A 21585-nucleotide genomic window follows, 5' to 3' on the forward strand; every position below is an offset into this window, starting at 1 on the left:
CCCTGCTGGAGACCGGAAACGAGACAAAAATAGCAACTTTAAGCGGGGATACGGGGTCCCTCGCGCGCTGCACGACGGGCAGGCGGCTTCGGGGAGGCGGCGCGCGGGAGTGCGAGGGCCCGTACATCGCTGCTTGCAGTTTTAATTTATACCTGAAACAGTTAAATGAATGTCAAAAAGTAAAATGATCCTTTGCTGCATTTTAATTTTTTGTAAATTGATTATCTTTGTGTTTTGGAAGTCATCAGACTCGCACAACACTGATTCTATCTAATGGCATTTCACGAGTCAAATCGTCATCGTTTGAAGAAATGAATATGCAGATTGATCGATAATGAAAACAGAAATTATGAAAAAAAAAAAAAAGTTTATTTGTAACAAGGTAATATAAAAAGACACATGAACAGAATTTAATAGAAGCAGGAAAAAACAACAACACAGATGTCTCTACCTGCACATTGTCCTGCTCAGGAAATATTTCAGTCACAATTCTTTAATATCCAAAGTTAAGGGATCCATTTCTGAATTATTTGTGTTTGTGTTTAAAAAAAAAACAAGCATTGACTGATATGTTGTTTTTAGATTGAATATATTTATTTGGCACCGGCATCAAAAATACAGTAATTTTGTGTCATTTTTGCTTAACGCATGACACAAACAACCGCTCATCAATCGCCTCGGTCGATAAAGTTTCTTTTGATCGTCGAATCTTCAGATGAATTAATTGTTTATTGTCCCGGAAGCGGTAACTTGGCTGCAACGCCGCTTAATTTTGAAATACAACAGCTTAAAGACGATTTCACAGCTTTTCGGGCAAGAGACAAGAAGATGTGACGGTTCGTAGAAACGCCGCTTCTGAGGCTGCTGCTTCGTTGTGGGAGGTCTCTGTCATTTCGCCGTCAGAGATACAAGGAAACGTACAAGCTGCAGGCCACCGAGGCCAAAATCCACAACATCCTGGCGTCGTCCAGCGCGAGCGTCCGGAGAGCTCCGTCGTGGACCGCTGGCGCGTCGCTGGCCCCTCCGGTCCAGCCAAGAACTGTGCGGGTTAGTTTCAACCGGGGGATCGCATAATTCCCTTGTATGGTGATTTGTAGTTGTAATCGTCAGGGAATTTGGAGGTGCAAACTTTTTTTTTTTTTTTTTTTTTTTTTTTGCTGCACTCCCTAAAAAGCGCCGGGGCCGAGCTCACGGGATGGGAGCCCCGGTTTTGTAAGCGAAATGTCAAAAATTCTTTTTGGAAACGAGGATCCTTGGCGAATCGAACATTTATCCGTGAGGGTGTGGAGCATCGGCAGCCTAATGACTGAATATTGATGCGCCGACGGCCAGCTTTCATTCGTTTTTTTTTTTACGAGCCGATGTGGCCTGTGACACTCGCAGTTTGTGGTGTGGGTGACAAGACGCCGACGCAGAGGGGGGGAGTGGGGTGAGCGGGGGGGCTGAGAGAGAGAGTACGGTTCTTATGATGAGGAAAGATGACGAAAAGCTTTTGCAACGCTCTTCAGTAAGAAACCGATCCGCGTCGGCCCGTCAGCTCGCCAGAAGGAACAAAGACGACGTCCACTCTTGTCACGGAGAGAGACGCGAGAAGTATGAAACGTGGCTTTGAGCGGAGCCAGATGCTCCACTCGGCACACAGGACGGCAAATCTGAACCTCGTCCCACCGGCGCTTTACGGGGGACCTTCGGGAAGCGGAGGCTGCAAGCGGGCCTCGCGTCATCCGAGCTGGGAACGGCGGAAAAGCGTTTTGAAAGCGTGGCCAAACACTCTTGCCCTGCGCAGAAGTCTTCGGGGACGTAACGGACGGTCGTGGACCGTCTCTACATCCGTCCGCGTAGCTCGGACGTGGCGGAGCGGGTCGAGCTCTACGTCCGGTTCACGCGCCAAGTGACGCCAGTGATGGATCTGGTGGTGAAAGGGGGGGGGGGGTGTTTTGCGTCGCAGACGACCAAGAAGAGGAAAATTCGGGAAAGACTGTGCAGTCGATAAAAGTCGTTAAACATGTCCTCCGTTGACCCGAGTATCTGGGAATGCGAAGGGAGGAGTTGATTAGACTAAATGTCTGGCCAAAGAGTATAAACTCCGGTTCTGTGATGGAAGCGGACGAGCAGCAAATCATCTCCGATGACTGCTTACTTCACAGCAGAGACGGGGTTGTTTTTGTGTTTTTTTTCCTCCCCCCCGCCAGCCTTACATGTTAAGAGTCACACTGAGAGTCACAACCCACTTCATACAGAAAACAAACTGCCTGCGTCATCACGCGCTGAACGATTCCCAAACCGCTTTTCCACATCAAGCTTCATTTACCAAATGTAATCCTACTTAGATCGGAGGGGGGGGGGGGGCAGGCCACTTGGAAGATTATAAACTTGATCTCTGGGTGGAAGACCAAAAACCACGACGAAATCAAATCAATTCTTCTGCAGGCTACTGAAAAGCCGGATGGTTCGATTGGAAGGATATTTTGGATGTGCAACGCTCAAACTACGACTTCAGTTTAGGTTTCTGTCGAGCGGAATGCAATTGTGGAGGTTCAGATAATTATTCTGTAACGGGAAAGAGAAAATAATATTCTCATGATTTCAAGCAGGGAAACCACTCTGATAAGACATGAAGGGAGTGTCGCAGGTAAATCAGACACACCGAGTAGTTGAACGACGACTGATTTAGGCGACGTCTCATGTTTCAGGACGTCTCGGCTGAAATTAGCTTAAGGTTTTTTTTTTAATTTAATGAATCTCTCCAATGTAGTTAAAAAAAAAAAATTTCCCCTCGGGGATTAATAAAGTAAATACCTACCTACCTAGTTTTTTCTGTTTATATGGTAAAAATAAAAATGTAGTTTACTGCTTCTTTTTTTTTTTAAATTTACTTCATGTGGCATTTGTTCTATATTTAGCAGTAGTAACATATTGTTTACGCATGTGATATATTCGCTGATTGATCCGTGTTATGAGTTATAGGATCTTTGGGAAAAGTCAGTAACGATCCAATAATAATAATAATAATAATAAGTTTAATCATCTCATTATTTCTACATTTCAACAGTTGCGTTCCTACGTCATAAAAAAGGAATATTTTAGTATCTTGTCCAAAATGTAAAAAAGAGTCACGAAAGAGATTCACAGTATTCCGGGGCACAATGGTGTAGTGGTTAGTGCCGGTGCCTTTCATTGAGAAGGTCATCGGTTCAATTCCTGCTGGACACCTGCTTGTCAATTCCTAAAAAAAAAAAAAAAAAAGTCATACTGTAAAAAGTGGAATTTTTCCAATTTGGAAAGTGAAAACTTCTCTTTTGGAAATTTTGAAAGGGAAAATTTCTCTTTTGAAATGAAACAAAATGTGAAAAAAAAAAAAAAAAAAGTCAGACTATAGCTTGTCGTCCAAAATGTGACAAAAAAAAAATTATTTTTTTTTTACAATTTTGTACATGCATGAAATTGATGAACACAAACACACACCAGTGTCCAATATATATCACTTTTATTGTATGGACTGAAAATTATACAACATGAGAATGTAAAACATCCCCCTGCGTGGCCAAATGAGGAGCCAGAACAGGAAAAGAAACGTGTAAAAAGAGGGGAGTGAAGCGGGGAGGTGGATGGATAACACGGATGCACACGGGAGGAGGAGGAGTGGGGGGGGGGGGCTGGGGGCTGGACCACGATGCTGGGATCTCATTTCTTCTGATGCCTGAAGAGAAAAGGAAAAAAAAATGAAATCATTTGAAAAAGGGTTCCATCTGATTTTGTTGTCATGAATTTGCACCGTCTGTATTTGAATTTAAAGCCTGTGTGTTTAACAGTAGGAACTGGACTATAAAAAATTAAAAAAAAAAAAGGGTGCAGAGTTGATCGAATTCACGATGAATAATAAGTGGACTCGCACGCACTGTCAGCAAGAAATGTAATATAAAATATCTGCAAGACAGATGTGTAAGGGGAATGAACTCTAATGAAAACATGGTGGGCCTTTCTTCCCGTTTCCTGAGTGTGCACTCGATTACTCGGGTGGGGGTGTGTGTGTGTGTGGTGGGGGGGGGGGGTTGCGACCAATCTAACACCGAGCATCAGCTTCAGCGGCGAGTACAGAGGGAAGGTTTTCCCTGGAAGCCGGCGTTTCGAGGGTGGCAGCGATGTTTACATTCCTCAGCCAGCGATGGTTGAAACCGAGTCAGGCTTTTAAACAACAGCACAGATCGGCATTGTGCGTAACCATCACGTGACGGTACTTCCTGTTAAAACAGACTCGACAGCTATGCGGGAGCTGCACCGTACGTAACCCCGACCTGGACTTCCACCGTCCGGGGGCTCGATTCGCTAGATGTTAAACTAAAAAAAAAAATTAAAAAAAAAAAGCGCTCACGCGTCGTTTGACTGTAAAATGCTTCTGGAAGGAAATTAGAACTGGAAAATTGTTGCCGGTCTACGCGTGATGACAGTTTACAGTGCGGTCAAATCTTCTAAAAAAAAAAAAAAAAAAAGTGAAATGTTTTGGATTTCAAATCCCTAAAACGCTAAAAATCAAAGTCAGGGATTTTGTTTGTTGTTGTTGTTGTTGTTGTAAAGACGAAGCAGCAGGCGAGAGACCGAAATGTGGGGAAAAACTGAGCGGTGCGGTGGAACGACTCGGCGTGAACATACCTTCGCCGTGAGAGCATGTCTACTCGTCCATGTACTCGAAAGGCTCGGGGGGCTCCGGCTCCTGCTCTTCCTCCTCGATTTTAGGGCCGTGAGCCGAGACGGGCTCCACCAGCTCCTCCTCCTCCTCGCTGGTGTCCTTCAGGATGATGATCCCGCCTGTGTGGAGCTGGTGACAGACGGGGGAGAACTACTGATTCAACACCGACACTCGTGTTTAAAAAAAAGAAAAGAATAATCTCAGGGTCACGTCCGACGACGTGCATCATCCGCAACAAATGCAATACTTGAATTTCATATAAAAGGGAATAATTGCAGTGTAACGCAAGCAGGTAAGCGCGTACAAACGGGAAGTTCTGATGAAAAATAAATAAATAAAACAGTAAACGGGAAGGTTGAATTCATTTTAAAGTTCAGGGTTTGGTTTCAAAAGGCGGTTTTGTTCGGATCCAAACTACAAAGAGTATAAAAGCAAAGAGGAAACCTCACAATAATTTTCAATAGAACAAGCCTTCAGTAAATCTCCAGACGTTAACCAGATTTCAAGATAACGATATAAAACCTCTTCACTTCCTAAACCCGCCTTCGAGTCAAAAACAAACCCTTAAAAGGAAAGCAGCGTTACCAAACTCCAGACGAGCAAAGACACCGTTCTGGCGCTCGGTCCGGCAATCCGTACAGTGTAGCGCTCGGCTTGGCTTTGCTGGACACAAAATCAAACAGTGCTTCCTCTTTACGGGACCGGGGCGAGTGCTCATTGGGCGACTGAGCGCCGTCCTGACGTTTACTGCGGAAAACTGTCAACATTTACAGCAGCACCGCAGAGCGCCGCTTTATAGGCCCGAAGAGGGGAGTTTTCTGGAATGGAGGGTTCCTGACGGACCAAAAAAAAAAAAAAAAAAAAAAAAAAAAAACACCAACAGGCTGCGAGCCGACGTATATTAGAGGGGAACTCCTCTCCCCGGATACTTTTACACTGTTAAAATACGATCACATGACATCTTTAGTGCACATTTCCACATATTTCGAGCTTGTTGTACGTTGTAATGTTATCCGGGTGTCTCCCGAGACTTCGCAGGAGTAATGACGCTAAAACCAAGAAATGATTTGGGGAAACTGTGAGACTCGCATCCTTAAAGGGGAAACCTCCGTAGTGTAAATGTCGGCCTCCACACTTTGTGTGATGAACTCTTCAGTGATCATTATGTCAACGTTAGACTGTCTTTTGTTTTGGTTTTTTTTTTATGCAGAAGGACTCTTTTGAAGAACAGACTTTTGCCGAGACCTTTAAATAATTGGAATCTGTAAATAAAAAAAATAATAATAATAAAGAAAACACACGCACAAACACAAACACAAACACTCTCCGAGGCCGTTTACCGGTTTGAAGGGTTGGTATCGGCAGGTCTCCGGCATGATGAGGACTTTCAGCTGAGCCGGCATCGCTCTGGCCGGGTTCTCCAGGAGCTGGAAGTTTGGCTCGGCCTCTTTCTTCTTCTCTTTCTCCTTCTCTTCATCCTTTTTCTCCTTCTCCTTTTCCTTCTCCTTCTCCTTTTCCTTCTCCTTCTCCTTCTCCTTTTCCTTTTCCTTCTCCTTCTCCTTCTCCTTTTCGGCCTCCTGCACCTCCTGCAAACAAAGAATCAGCATTTTCTGCATCAGGGATTTTGAAATACTTGTTTTTCTTGCACTTTTTCATTCGTAACGATGCCGTCCCTGTGGGCTCTTGCTGTTTCTTTACAATTGATTTGTTTTCACTTTGTAAGTATTTTAGAATTTACACGGTATGTATACAAAAAAGATAAACAGCATTTCCATTCCGATACTTTTTTTTTTTTTTTAGGAAAAATGATCAACAATGACCCGACATACTCAATACATTTTTCTGAATATTCTTCTAAATAATTACGAGTTCTAACGTCTCTTGATGTCCAACGATTGGTTGCGCTATTCAACAGATGCTATGGACCCATAAAGACGACAATGAAGAATGAGCATAAAAGGACAGTCCAGCTTTAAGGCAACAATAACAGATTCTGAACCGCGTGAACCCAGTTTCAGCGGAAACCTTTGCTTCAACCTCCATCTCAACAAGTCCAGCCAAATCAAATCAAAAGCCCGAGGTGTGAGCAGGCCGGACGTTTCCAGGCTCGTCTCTCAGCGGCAGAGCCGAGACGTAGCGTGCCAGACAGGATCTCACAGGCTGCTTAACGCCCAGAGAAAATCCCACTGAAAGTTATACTGGCTCCGGACTGACAGAGTCTGTCTGTGAACGCTGGGAGTGGGTGAGTGAAAACATTAGGACGGGAAAAAAAGAAATAAAGGTAGGTTTGTGTGTGTGTGTGTGTGTGTGTGTGTGTGTGTGTGTGTGTGTGTGTGTGTGTGTGTGTGTGCGTGTGTGTGTTACAGACTGGACGACTGGGTGCTCGCCTCAGATACCACAATAAGTTGACAATAGCTGACATTTGATCGGAAACCAGGAGGGATACAGTAAAGTGCGTTACTAGGTACTAGTTGTCAACAAAACCCAATAAGACAACAAAAGGCGAAGAAAAAAAAAAACAACAACAAAAAAAAGACCTTAAACTAAAAACACCAAGTTGCGGCTGTGCTGTCAAATAGTTTACTGGAGCCATAGTCAGCCAACAGAGGCACCGTGGCTGTCATAAAAAAAATAATCCTTCGATAATGCAGATTAGACGATGAATGTTTTAGTGTACCTACTTACCTTCAAAGCAGTCGAAGACTACAACAGTGTAATAAATCTTTGAAAACGTCACGTGTAGTTTTGCTTTAATTCAAGAAGGACACCCACAAGAGTGTTTAAATCAAGTAAAATCGTCCTGCTTCTGGAGATAAAACTGCCGACTGTAACCTTTTTACTGCTCGGTAAATAAACTAAATAGATAAATTCATCTTTAAGGAGTGAAACAAGTGAACGCAGATAAGGAAGTCAGATAAAATTGTTAGTAGAAAGGGGGCAGAGCGTTTTGAGCGTCGGTCTTTTTCCACTCACCACTTCCATCTTCTCCTCCTCCTTTTCTTTCTTTTCCTTCTCTTTCTTCTTGGCTTTGGCCGTGATGGAGAGAACAGCGGTGGATACCTGCCACGAGACAAGAGACCGAGAGACATTTCCACAACGTAAGACAACACCAGAGACATTCAAACCTTCTACAAACACGGGTTCAAATGTGCAAAACTAGTCAACCGCAAAATAAACGTCCTTCATTACATTCTGCGAGAGCAGCGAGGATTGTGAAATGAAGCAACCGAGAAAAAAAATAGGCCGGAGATGCTGAAATAATAAACACAACAGCTAAGAAAATGCCGAGTCTTTTAGGGAGGGTTCGAAATGATTCACAAATCAATACGAAGCGAGGTCAGGTTTCCTGAGCTAATAATTTCAGAAAAAGGAAATCAAAACAAGCTGATGTGTTGTGGCGCCTCAGTCCTCACCTTCTCCTTCTCTTTCTCTTTAGGAACCTCCAGAGCCGGCGGGTAAGCGAAGGTGGAGGGCTTACAGTTGGAGCGGTACTGCACCTTGGGCATCTGCACGCAGAGACAAAATAAAAACAGGGTCAACCCCGATGGCGTGACTTTTTTTTTTTTTTTTTATAGATGTTTAATAACGCCGTACGAACTTCGGCCCGGGGCGATGTGGACAAAATCAAATATGACAACATTCTTGACCAAAGACCTCGATATCAATCCCGTAACAATATTTGAGGGGCGACCATCGGCGTTTTAAGAAAAATAGTTACACAATGAGATGATGATAAATGATCATCGGCGCGCAAATAACAGAGCGGTCGGGGAAGGTCCGAAAATTACATCATTTTTGCTTCAATGCAGCCTTTAAAACAGAGGAGAGACGACGCAAATGCCATCCGATGACGTGACAATATCCCGTATCTAAGATGATATGTAGTCTTGTATCACGACATCAATATAAAATCTGTTTTTGCTCACTAAAGTTGTGTAGGGGGCATTAACCAGGACGGACCTGATGATCCGAGTGCATTTAGTTCGCTTGTTTTGCCAACGACTGACATAAAGAATGAACTCTGACTCTCAACCTGATAGACTTTGTTAAAGTCTTTAAACCTGAACTTTTTTTCTTTTTTTTTTCAGGTTTAAATACTCCCAACAAAGTTGAAACTTATTATTATTATTTTTCTTTTTAAGAAGTTTTATTTAAGGCTGAAGTGATCTGAGAGCGGAAGTTCAACTATCCGTCCCCTGCCTTTGTAGAATCGTTCATCCTGCTCTATTTCTTGGTTAAAATGATGAGCTGCTGCAGAAGCACCGCCGAGAGAAATCCGCTACGAGTAAACCCGCCAAGTTACAGAAGGAACCGGTTAGTGAAGACCCAGGGTGGTGGGACTTCAGATTCAAACTAAATAGTGAACTGAAGAGACATGGGAATTGAGGATAAGCAGAAGGCAAACACGGGGAAAGACTGCCGTTCTTTTGTTTTTGTGAAAATGTCACATCAAAAGCGGCCGTAGAACGTAGCAGCTTAATGTCACCTCGAATGTCAGGTTTCAAAACTGCATTTCTCTCTCGGGATCGCACGTTTCGTGTGCCAGCCTCAACCTACTAGAGCACGGACACGTGGAGGGGGACCAGATTTGACCAAAACGCTACAGTTCTAAGTATTTTGTGACTTTGTTAGAATGCAGGTTTTGCAGACTCCTGCTTCACGATAAAAAAACAAAACAACCTTTAAGCAAGAAAAACAGATTTGTTTTCCACAGGAATCATTGTTGCAGGAAAAGTGAAGATGGGGGACAGCTTGGCTTACAATTAGTTTCTTTAACTAATCAATTACATGTGATTAGTTGACGGGTCTGGAAAAAGAGGGAGCCCTTTTGTTACAATGCTTTTCTTCTGACAAATGCTGCTTCAACTTTATGTAAAAATGAAGAAGTGGCCTGACAACTCGACCTAGACAAACATAAAAGAAAGTCTCCAGCCACAGCAGCACCAGCTGCCTTCTGTTTAGTGTAAGCCTTCAAATTATAACAGTTCACTGAAACTAAATGATTTAAGTGTCTCCAACAGAGCACCGCTGCAGCACAATGTGTGACTGGGAGCACTTCTTATTTCCTATCACCTCATAACTCATCCTTTCACTGCAGCATGGCGGCAGAATAAGAGGTAGAGGAGTGATTTTTCTTGCCGAGATACTGGAAGCCCGGCCACAAGTTTGGTAAATGACAAAGATGTCCTCTGTCCAATGAGAAGCCAAGAATGCGAAAGCTTGTGCTGCGTTGTTTAACGACGTCTTGATATGAACGCTGCCAAGGATGCGGCGAGTCTGTTAACCCCTGCTAGCCTACACCCCCCACTCCATCCCTGGTGTATTATTGGGGGCTGTACACCGAGTTTATTCTCCCGAGCCTTGTAAAGCTGCGTATACACAATGCCCGAAAGTGTTTCATGTCTTGCTGTTTGGGGTTGCAAAGAGGAGCTAAAGCCCATCTAATGTCAGTTTAAGACTGCAATATGTCACCGTGATCCCTCGGCATCCGTGTGCGAGTGGCACGGTGCCGGAAGATTCCCCCCCAGTCGGGAGCACCTGGCCATGGATAGGCTGCTGGTGACAGTTGCCACTAAGGCAGGAGGCAAAAATCATTTCTACACCGGATGCAAAGCCAAATACAAATTCAGCAGCAGAATTCGGCAGCCGTACTTCTACCCCTCAGCTCAATTGTGGTTTTAATATACAGTTATATTTACACATAATAAATAGAGAGTACTGCATTTCAATAACTGCCGTGTGACTTATGTATAACACATGAATGATAAATCTACTTTGGATATTCCTTCAGAAACACCAACCGCAATAACTGGAGACGCTTCAGTACCTTGAGGTCCTTGTTGAGGCCGATTATCGCGGTTGGCGTGAAGGCCAGAGACAGAAAGTGGGACAGAGGGAACCAGAACCAGAACTGGGTGAAGACCAGCAGGCCGACCAATGACGGCATGTGAGTGTGACCCGTCCTGGACTGCAGCGAGATGGTCACGTTACGTCCACCTGGGCAACAGAGAGCACAGAGAGGGTTTCAATATTATGAGCCGGGCCTGTCGGGTCATTCACCACGTACCACACAAGGTTTTTAGAGACATTACAGCTGAGTGTTAATTCCAAAATGACACTGCATAAACAGTTTATATACCAGGGGGATATTATTGTCTGTAGGTCAACAAGTAAATGGATATTCACTAATATCCACGACTAGAGCAGTAAGTAAAAACATTACGCGTTAAGGGTGAAAACAATTTTCATTCTATTTGCAGCTATCGTTGTACAGCTGGTGATAACTGAACTTTTGCTGAAACATTTACAGTTGCACAGATACGTCATTGTATGAATGCCCAGATACTAGTCTTCTATTACCTTTACACAGACGTCTTATACAATAATGCACTTTTCACAATTCCAATAAGAGACAGAAAAGAGACGAAAACTAAAAATCCAAAAAGCTGCTGCCTCATTAAGTTTATCAATAAGGATTAGGCACATTCCCAGACATCTAACTCGATAGGTGATGGATAAAATCTTTTTAATTGTACAATTTAACAGCACCCAGTTTACAGAAGCGCGAGTGGTGAAATTGAACTAAACTGCAGGGTTACATATAAAACGTGAATCAGGTCAGGGCTGAAAACTAGGAGAGTTGAAAATGAGCCAGCTCAGCAAACCTCAAGTAAGCCACATGTATTCCTGATATATAAAGGTTAACAAATGACACAGATGAAACGTGGTGGTGCTTTGAGTTAAATGTTGATCTCCGCTGATAAACAGCACCTACAATAAAGAGACTCGAGCACACTTCGAACAGACTAACAAGGGCAACTAAAAAAAAAAAAAAGGGAGCAGCTATTTGAACAATAATGAAAGCAGCTCTTTTCTATGATGTGACATTTTGCGGAACAAACTCGTGACATCTTGGCAGAGAAATCATCAGACGAGGGAGTGGGGGTTAACAAGGGTACAGACCAGGATGTTCACCACCCAGAAAAGGTGGTCTGATCTGTTGAACTCAAGGCAGGATTTAAATCACAGAGACATGCCGGTGAGGCAGTTAACCCGGGAATGTATTGTCTACAGCATCCTGCATTTAAATGGAAAAAAAAAAAAAAATAGGTCTCAATAAGTACTATTAGATTAGAACTGCACCGGAGATTAACAACTGATTTACGTCAAAAGAGGCGTGTCAGCTATATAAAATACTGCATACCCTTTTCCTTCCACACGGAAGTAGATTCAGACAGTAAAAGTCCTCCAATAAATCACATCTTCAGGATGGTTAGAGGATAAATTTCGCAGAAACTTTTGAGATTTTTTTTTTTTTAAAGATTCAGAGATGTTGGGAGCCGCCGTTTGTGGTATTACATGACACTTCAGGGGAGTATCCATTCAAATCAATGAGAGTAGATTACATTATTTCAACTAGTTGTACTTGGCAAATGAGTGCATACTTCAGACAACACAAACGTGAAGAAGGATTTTAAGGAAAGCCAGTTATCACATCTCAGTTTGCATTTATCTCCGTCGTCCTTTAAATGAACTGAAACGGTGTTCTTGTTAACACATTTAACAGAGAAGTAAAAGGCCAAAAATATCTTTGTAATGTTGGCGTGACAAAAAAAAAAAAAAAAATGAAGCAACTTCCTTCTAAGGAGCAGTTGAAAGAGGGGCTTTCTGTACAACCTCCTCACCGAGGTCACTCATTGTTAAAGTGTGAGCCCCACCAAATAAAAGCTGAAGCTATTCATTTGTATCTATGGAGATGACTAAAGAGGTGATTAACAGGGGGGGGTCAAGGGTGAAACTCCAGGCAGTAAAAATAGAGGAACAGCCCTCCCTTAGCCTCCCTTGGACAAACAGAAGGGAGGGACAGCAAGAGACAGAGGGCAGTAGAGAGGAAGCACCCAGGAGGAATCCGTCATTTCTACAGGGATGAATAATGAAAAGAAAAACTTTCCTTTAAAAGATAAGGTCACTGGGGAAGGAGCCCTTCCAACGATCGTCCTGAACAACACCCCTCAAATCATCTGATGCTATCTAGGTTTGCAACCACTCTAATGTGAGGTCACTGGGATGATTTAGGAACGGGGTCTTATCTTGACACCTGAACCAGTGTTGAAATCATTCCAGTCCCACAGATTTGATCGGAGGCTCGAATGAGTTGCGCAGTCAACTCGCCGCACCACAACTGAGTCCTGGAGAGTCTCCTAAATACTTAATAAGATGTTGAGAGCATTTGACGAGCAGGTACCCCACCCACCATTTTTTTTTTTTTTTTTTTTTGCCAACTCTCAGTTTGTTGGGCCAATTTTCATTCCTAGGAGTTGGTGAGGGAGGTGTTGGGATAGCTGCGATCCCTCAGAGGTGTAATGTGACTAAATCAACAACCAGCAGTTTGAAAGGATGAAACAACTGGATCCCACAAAACCGGAAGACAGAGCATGTTTTGTTACAAGAAGGTGAGAAAACACACAAATAAAAGCAAATTAATGGACTGTATCAATTAGCGAGAGAAAGTCTGAACATATAAAGGCGAGACAGAAGACATGGACACAGAGAGTGAGAGAGAGAGAGAGAGAGAGAGACCGAGCGAGAGACTGACATTTCCTGGGTAATGAGCGCCGGTGATTATGAAACTGAGCTCTAATCGCTTCCGCCAGTCAAATTAAACACAATTACCACTGCACCTCAAATACTAGGCCCGGGCAGAACCATGGCACTCCAACATTCATACCACATGAGCTCGAGCATGTCTGACATTCAAACAGGGCTCGTGTGTGTTCTGCCTGAATGTGTGTAAACTGTATGCGCCAGACTGAACTGTACCGACAACGTGGATTAGCACACGGAGCTGGAGTTCTGCAATCTGGAGAGAGGAAAAAAAAAAAAAAAAAAAAAACTCACCCGTGATCACATCACAGTTTGTCTGGGTGGCCTGAGTTTAATGCGCCTGATTTGACAAATCATGGAAGTCCTGTCGGTCATCAAGATGGCTAATCAAAATGACCATTAACAGCGACGCAGGCGGGGCGGAGTTAATCAAGAGGCTATGAGATGACTGATGGAAAATGATTCACAACAACTCAAATCTTTTTAATGTAATGATGAAAATACTTGAGATAGACTTCACTTTGTGTAAGCTGCAACACCTGATAGTGTACATAGACAGCAGTGTCTAGCAGTAAACAATGCTGGTTTCTTTCTTTCTTTCCGAGTGCACACGGTTCAGCTAGAAATTTGTTTTTTTTTCTGCTCATGCCAACATGGACGACTCGTGAACAACACCCCTGTAAATATAGTATGCAAATATAGGTGTGCTCTGCATGTGGGAGTGATGATGTGCTGCTCTCTAGACCACACAGACAGACAGACAGACAGACAGACACACACACCCCACACACACGCACGCACGCACGCACGCACACACACACACACACACACACACACACACACACACACACACACACACACACACACACACACACACACACACACACACACACACACACACACACACACACACGAGCTGCTTGCTTGTGTCCACAAACACCCGCGCAGATACACAAACACAGAGACTTATCAGACAAACAGTAATCACCGGGGGGGAGGACGGGGGGGAACCGACCGGCCATGTGTGGCTCAGAGCAGAGCTGAGGTTGGACCGCCAGGCGCTAAAGCACCTTAGCATGATCTGTTCCAGAGACGCAGTGCACGGGTGGTCAGCCAAAGAGGGTTACTCTGTGTTTGCTTGAGCGTAAAAGGACTCAAATTAAGAACGCACACATGTACACACACAAGGCCAGAAGCCCACATAGATTTAGAGGAGTTCACTTCTCGGACCTTGTAATTAAGAATTATAGATCTTTTTGTATCCCCCTGAGGGGTGAAGGCACATGGGACACGCAGGACCACGTACTAGTTTAATCTTTAACTCAGTGACAGACATAGATAAACCATATACACCAGTGTTTGGATACTGACCTGCATCGAGGATTCCCTGGGCCAGGATGGCGCCGAACTTGGCCATAACGTCGTCGTGCTTGTCGTTGATAACCTTTGCGTAAAGCTGCCTGAACTGGTTCACCTAAAATGATGGGACATTTGGAGGTAAATCATTAAAATAAATCAATGCTGTGCAACAAAGCTCTATATACATTTTTCTGCCCAGTCAGCCTGTGCCACCACGTCAGGCTCTCCGAATAAAAGTGAGATACACACGATCAGCAGAATATTCACAGCCCCATCACTCACGATAACGACGATGATGATGATGATGATGTAGCACCAGTGGGAGTCCCAGCTCTGACAGCACCTCTTGTGAGCCACACTGAAACCTTTTGTAAATGCTCTGCTGGGTGATTATCACCCAATTGGGCCATTTTACCACGCTGAAAACCTAAGGTCTTAAACTGACGTCTACAACTGTGGAGCACAGCTGGAAATTAAAAAGGCTGATGGGGAAACGGTCACGGATGTAATACCTCCTGATGTTCCACTGTTTGGTAAAAATGGACTCTTGCGCAATCCTGCATACCGCCCTGAGCTTTAAGGACCGTTGCTGTGCAGATGAGGAGTCTTTGAAAATGTGTCTGGCATTTCTTAACTGCCTATGATGAAGTATGAAGTGCTTCAAGGGGGAGTGCGTGCAGTTATGCCTGACTTAGTAACCCTCCGCATGTCGTTATTTTGCAGATAACCAACCGACACCAGGACAAAAAGCAGGGCCGTATGGTTTTGTACTTTTACAAACTGAAAAACATTCAAGAGGAAATTGCTCTGCTGTTTTATAGGTATAGTCAAGAGTCTAGATCAAGTCTTTGATGAGGGCTGCGGGCTATGAAGCCCGTTTCACTATGCACTCACCTTGGGACAGGTGACTTCAGTCTGCTGGATCATGATGAGGGCGGAGGCAATGAGGGCGCCTTGTCTGACATAATTCACGGGGTCATTGGTCATGGGCTCCAGCAGATTGATGGCCTCCTGTGAAGGAGGAGACATAAGAGAAGTTGGTAAATGTTGCTTAAAATAATAAATATGCATGTTTTTATGAAAGGGCAAAAACCTTGTGGGTATTGTACACATATTGCCAAAGTATGATTGAATGGCTGACCTCACTAAGAATGATTTTTTTTTTTTTTAATAGAAAAAAGTTATTTCAGATAATAAAAAAATATAGAATTCAATTAAAAAAATGGAAATTTCTATTTTTCTGTTCCAAACAGAACAGATGAGTGCAAACAGGGACACTTTTGATTGGTTAAATACAGGAAAAGGGATTATCAACAGAGGCAACCAGACCCCACAAATTAATGACATTAGTCATCCATATCTGGTTGCCACCGACAACTGAGAAACAATCAGTCTCCTCCCATGGCACCCTGTGAAGGAGTGCGGGAAGACCGCCTCTTTTTCTTTGCTCTCTCTCCTCTGTTCTGCAACCAGTCCATCATTGTTACTTTTATTTCTCTTGAACAGTAATGGCTGTAGGCCACACCACCAGGCTCGCATAGAGGCGTCAGCTCCGCCGAGGAAAGAGAAACAAACTAGGATGATGACAGTGGAGGTAAAATAAACCATGTTTCATCTGTGTTCCCGGCTCAGCTGGCTGAGACAGCGGTGCACCGGGATGATAAGTCAGAGTGTAAAGCCAACACTAGTCGACCACATCCTGTCCGTGATAGGTTGTTGGAGATGGGGGTTAATTGAGGGTATTTACTGTCAGACCCAATCAACAGAGAAGGTTGTTTGCTTATGAACATCTTAATCCATGTACAGTCTTGGGCTGTTTTCCTCAGGTTTGTGTCTCACTGTGAACTGAAGTTTAAATTAGATTCAACTCTGGTGCTGCTAAAAACTGGCTGGAGGCTTGTTTAAATAAATGAAACTGTGCAGAACACACTTTACCGCGACATAATTTCCATTTTAATACACATCTATAAAACAGTATCACATGACGGAATACTAAATCATTTAAAGGTTTCTTGTGAGTCAGCTTGGAGTTTAACATTATATTTCCACACATAATTCCTGGTGAACAAGGTTTCCATCCAATTCACCAAACAAGCTCAACTGTTTTTTTTTTTTAAGAATTTCATTATGGCACACAATCAGTAGACTAAAACAAGGGTCAAAACATCTCTCCTGTGCAGTTTTTTTTTCTCTTCTTTACAGTAGATGAGGAACACCAGTCCAGTAAACATATCCAAACTCCAAGGTGTAAATGACAGCAAGGGAATGTTCTCCCTGTAAATAGGTGACCCAGTTCTCTTGCCTGAACCTCATTACTCTCACCGAGAGCCTAATGTGCTTCAGGTCTTATTGTGGAAAAACCAAGCAGTGGAGCTCCGGAGCTGATCAGGACTATAACAAACCTTGACCGACCGGAGCCGATCCAAAATATTCACTTTGGTGCTTCAAGGTTTAGGGTGCAATGAGCCGTGACTCTGCTGTGACACAGTAGACTTATCAGCCAGCATAATTAGATAACTCAGGAACTGGCAGCACCCTGACTTCTGTCTTCTTCACTCTTCCCAAACACAATGACAGGGTACAGCCGGGGGGGTGTTAGCCAATTTGGACCATTTTATCTGCTAATCTGGGATGAACTTTCCACAGTTCCTCTGTGCTGACAAAATCAAAGCAAATGTTGATGGACGACAAGTAAAATAGCTGCTTACTTTATGCTTTGATTACAGAACAGGGAATCAATGAAGCACTTCAATCAACCTGTGGCATTAAATTAATGTTTCCCTGAAGCAGACGATCCTCAAAAGCAGGTGAGTCTTGAGGTATAATCTCGGGATAATTGCAGCTGGTTTTTTGACAACATCATTACACCCTTTTTATTTAGTATTCGTTCTAATGCAATCATTAGGTCTAACAAGACAAAACACACAACCTCATTTTAGAGGCTTCTGCAGGGGTTACAGAAAGTGAGCCTCACCTCAGTCTCACAGAGGAGTCATCAATCAGCTGCTTTAAAGAAAAGCCTTTGTTCAGCATAGATAATCTTTCCATCAGTGACGCACATGTTACGCCAAAAGGAAAAGAAAGTGCCAGGGATAAATGAGGACAGACGGGCTTGGTTTAAAAAAAAAAAAAAAAAAAGCTATCTAAACTTCTCTTCAACACAGACCTTTGAGAAATATAAATTCCAGTTATTATCTAAAAGGACCGGAAGAATGAGCCATTACAAATTCCTAAATAGTGACCTGGCCTTTATTTAGATCAAGTGAAGAGAGAACCACACCTCCTTACAACAGTGTTAAGCTACTGCTATTGAATGTTTTTGCAAAGATTTTTCCATGTTTTATATTAAAAGCCTACAATCAGTTCACACAGTACTCTTCCTGGCAGGTTGTTATGAAAGGCTGTGCAGAGTTTTATCAACAGTGGCTCAGCACGATCAGTGATAAAGGCAAGGCAAGGTAACTGACTTTTTGAGTTAAAAGGAGGCGCTCACCTTGTTGCCTGTGCCAGCACAGCAGATGCCCAGAGCCATGGCAGCTCCACAGCGCACGTGAGGGTTGTAGCTCTCTGACAAAAGAGACACCACGCTGGGACACTGCTCAGGGGTCCTGGAGAGACCAAGAGAAATGCAAAAAGAGTCAAGAAGGCACTTGGAGTTAACTATTTGCATTAATTGTGATAGTCATATAGCTTTAAGAGAAAAAAAGAAAAATACATCCAGCACTGATGCTAAAAGTTAACATTTTTTAAAAAGGAAGAGACTTACTTCCTAATGAAATATTACAGCATTTTGGAGGGCGAAAGCAAATAACTGGTTGTGTGTTAAGATCAAGTTTTAATATGTCACAACTTCAGTTTGGATGTGGTATAAATGTTACAAATATGCTCTTTGTGCCCACAAGAATACAAAGGGTAAAATTTTAAGCAATGCATCAGTTGATTTGTTCCATGTAATGTAAAGTGTTTCAATGGTAAATGCTTGTTTGGCCATTTTCTCAGAGCAATGCAAACATTTAAGCCAAAACTTTGGCTGAAGACACAATTGCACATGATGTGGCTCCTTGTTATGTCCTTCCACCTCTTGTATGAATTGTTTATTGCAGAATGAAGTGAACATTAAGGGATGCGAATTGAGGTGCGAGAGGGAGGAGTCAACATTACCTTTTTATATTGCTCTTTGCAAAAAAAAAAAAAAAAAAAAAAAAAAAGAGGTCAAGACTGTGGTTGTAGTAGTAAAAAACACTTACAGGCAAACAGAAATAAGTCTAACATCTGCCAAAGGACCACAACACACACACACACACTATAGTGCACACACTATTCACTGTATGACTATATGACAAAAGTATTATCAGTCAAAGGGTTGCCAAGTTACGAAGTACACACAATTATTAGGCAATTTAAGGGAACTTGATGGAGCTAAATGAGAGGCCTCACACGGGGGGAGGGGGGACTCTCCCTCACATTTACACTGCACACTGTCACAATGAAACTCTCCTCAATCAGTACATGATAGATGCAGGCAGTCAGAGTGACCAACAGCGATGTTGAATCCTGTCATACGAAGTTTTGTGCCATATTTCCACTGCTTCCATGAGGTCATCTTCAATGACACACATGTTCATCACCTGTTCAGAGAAAGGTCTGCATCTCCTCAATTGACCACAGTGTAGTTTTGCGTGTTGCCATTTAATCAAGCAATCCAGTGAATAAAAGAATAAAATAAATTGTGGCCGCTCTAGCAGCTTGGCTTTTTAACTTCAAATTTGTATTGTGAGCCATGACCCTGGTGATGATTCTATCTGCCCAGTCAGTGGTCCGCAGTATTTTCACCTTTCAGTATTTACTTGGCAAAAACAAAGTACCAGAAAAAAAAAAAAAAAAAAAGGAGAGTAGAATTTAGCCGCACCACGTGGTGAAAAAGAGGCATTGCATCACCAGTGGTGGCATCTTGATATTAAACAAAAAGACCCACAAAGTTTTAAAGGTAAAGTCTGAGGCAAAACAGTGTAATTGTGTAATTACTAGACATAGTAGTCTTTAATTTGTCCAAGACATGCTTAATTTGAAAGCAGAAGAGAAAAAAACATGGTATAATACAGATTACTTCAACCTAGTCCAAGAATGTTAACAGAGAATTTGCTTGCAAAAGGTGGTGTTGATAAACGCAGCATTGCCTGACAGACAGATGAGCTGATTGCTCGGATTATAAAGCCTTCAGATACAAATTTGTGATTTTGAGCCTCAGGAATAAAAACTGCCCTGATCAACATGTAGGTGGTGGGTTGACTTGGTTAATCGGGTGCCGTCAGTCACTTATAAGAAGTATGAACTCTGCTATCTACAGTGTAAGAGGTTTTGAAATGGCGAGACCTACTTTGATACATTTTGAAATGGACTGGAGAAAACAGTAGCTCAAGGCACAACTTGAGAAAACGTTGCTATGGGTTTTCCAAATTGTTTAATCTAAAGCCTTCTCAAACCTTTCAAAATGAAAGGTAGGCTAATTACCTTCAACCACCATCGAAACACAAGAACTCGGATGGAAAGAAGAAATCAATATCCAACATTTCTTTTGTGAGGAGGCAGTGAAGCAATGACTTCTGTATTTAGAGTTAAACTTAAGATCCTGTTAGTGTGTGATGCACTTCTAAACCTCAGAATAAACTTAAAACACATATGATAAAAAAAAAGACAGGAAAAATACATATTTATCTGAGAAGCTGATTAAATGTAATGCTTGCAAAAAACAAAACAAAAAAAAAAAAAAAATCCAGCTTGCTGAATCCGATATTTATGCTTAAAAGTTACAAAGATACAAAAGGCTTTTACTTGTCCGGTTAATGTAAAACATAATATATACATACATCACATACAGCACTCTGGTATGAGTGACAAAGGCTGACATAAAGCTGCAACTTCCTGACTACTTCTTGTTGCAAATTCCATGTGATGCCGTGTGAAACAACACATCCATCGTTGTGAAAGAGGCAGGGATTAAGTGTAGCTAAAGAAACTACAGATGGATTTTGCCACATGAACTGTAACTGCTGCACTTATTAATGTATTTAGAAAGCAGATCTCATTAGCTTGCTTCCTCTCATAATACATAATGAAAAAGCCTGGACAATGTTAGTATTAGACAAGACCCTGTGGGGCTTTTATTTTTGAGACTTAAATTTTATTAAAACACAACCAATGTCCAGCAAAGTGTAAACAAAAGAAAAAAAGCAACAAACCTGATAATCATTAGGGGAAAAGAAGAATGGCAATATGGGTGAGTATATTGCTTCAATAATAAGTGATAAGCCACTGCCAAAATGTTAATTATCAAATTATTGAAATGTAAAAAAAAATTGTTTATCTCAATGTAGGCCGAACACAGGTCATTAGGAAGAAGAAGAAGAAGAAGAAAAAAAAAGGGAACAATGTCACAATGCATTAGTTAAACAAATATTATTGGGATGTACCAAGTTAGATAAGAAGATTTTATTTTTGTTACATTGGATATCATTTTGGAAAATGTGTTACACAGTGTATGAGCGTAACTGAGCATACCAACAAACGTTCGGATACGAGAAGAATGCCTCATCACAATGTGGTTACTGAAAACGCCATGTACTGTTTATTTGTACACATTTCAATGTCTTGCATCTTGCCGCAAGTTAAGGCGGGGAAATTAAAGCAGAAAACAAATATTTATATGCATCTTTGTATGTTTATGTCTATCATTATGGATGATCTAAAGGAAAATAGGATTGTATTTAAATTACTTTCTCAGCCTGAAAATGTGAGCTCACTGGGGATTAAAGGGAAAAGCTCTGCAATACGAGTACATATTTCAAGCACCAACCACCTCAAAAAGGGCTTCTCCCTATAGTCCGCTGCTACCTCCCCCATCACTGCTCGCTTCGAATGGAGGAGAAAACAGAGAG

General features: G+C 42.4%; 1 protein-coding gene across 1 annotated transcript in view; it reads right to left on the minus strand.

Annotated features, from left to right (window-relative positions):
* Positions 1-3470: 3470 nt before the first annotated feature.
* The window catches only part of psmd1 (proteasome 26S subunit, non-ATPase 1), a 36638-nt gene continuing 18523 nt past the window's right edge, over positions 3471-21585 (minus strand). Inside the window, exons 17-25 of the mRNA XM_069694648.1 lie at positions 18144-18258; positions 15545-15661; positions 14663-14765; positions 10515-10684; positions 8101-8193; positions 7661-7747; positions 6028-6273; positions 4651-4816; positions 3471-3700 (exon numbers count right to left, since the gene is read on the minus strand). Coding sequence (XP_069550749.1) covers positions 4670-4816; positions 6028-6273; positions 7661-7747; positions 8101-8193; positions 10515-10684; positions 14663-14765; positions 15545-15661; positions 18144-18258 — 1078 coding nt within the window. The 3' untranslated portion in view covers positions 3471-3700; positions 4651-4669. The remainder of the gene's footprint in view (positions 3701-4650; positions 4817-6027; positions 6274-7660; positions 7748-8100; positions 8194-10514; positions 10685-14662; positions 14766-15544; positions 15662-18143; positions 18259-21585) is intronic.

This window comes from Brachyistius frenatus, unplaced genomic scaffold, assembly GCF_029030835.1.
Source record: "Brachyistius frenatus isolate BFR_SWC_R1_liver_20210118 unplaced genomic scaffold, ASM2903083v1 Contig_18, whole genome shotgun sequence".
Classification (NCBI taxonomy): Eukaryota; Metazoa; Chordata; class Actinopteri; family Embiotocidae; genus Brachyistius; species Brachyistius frenatus.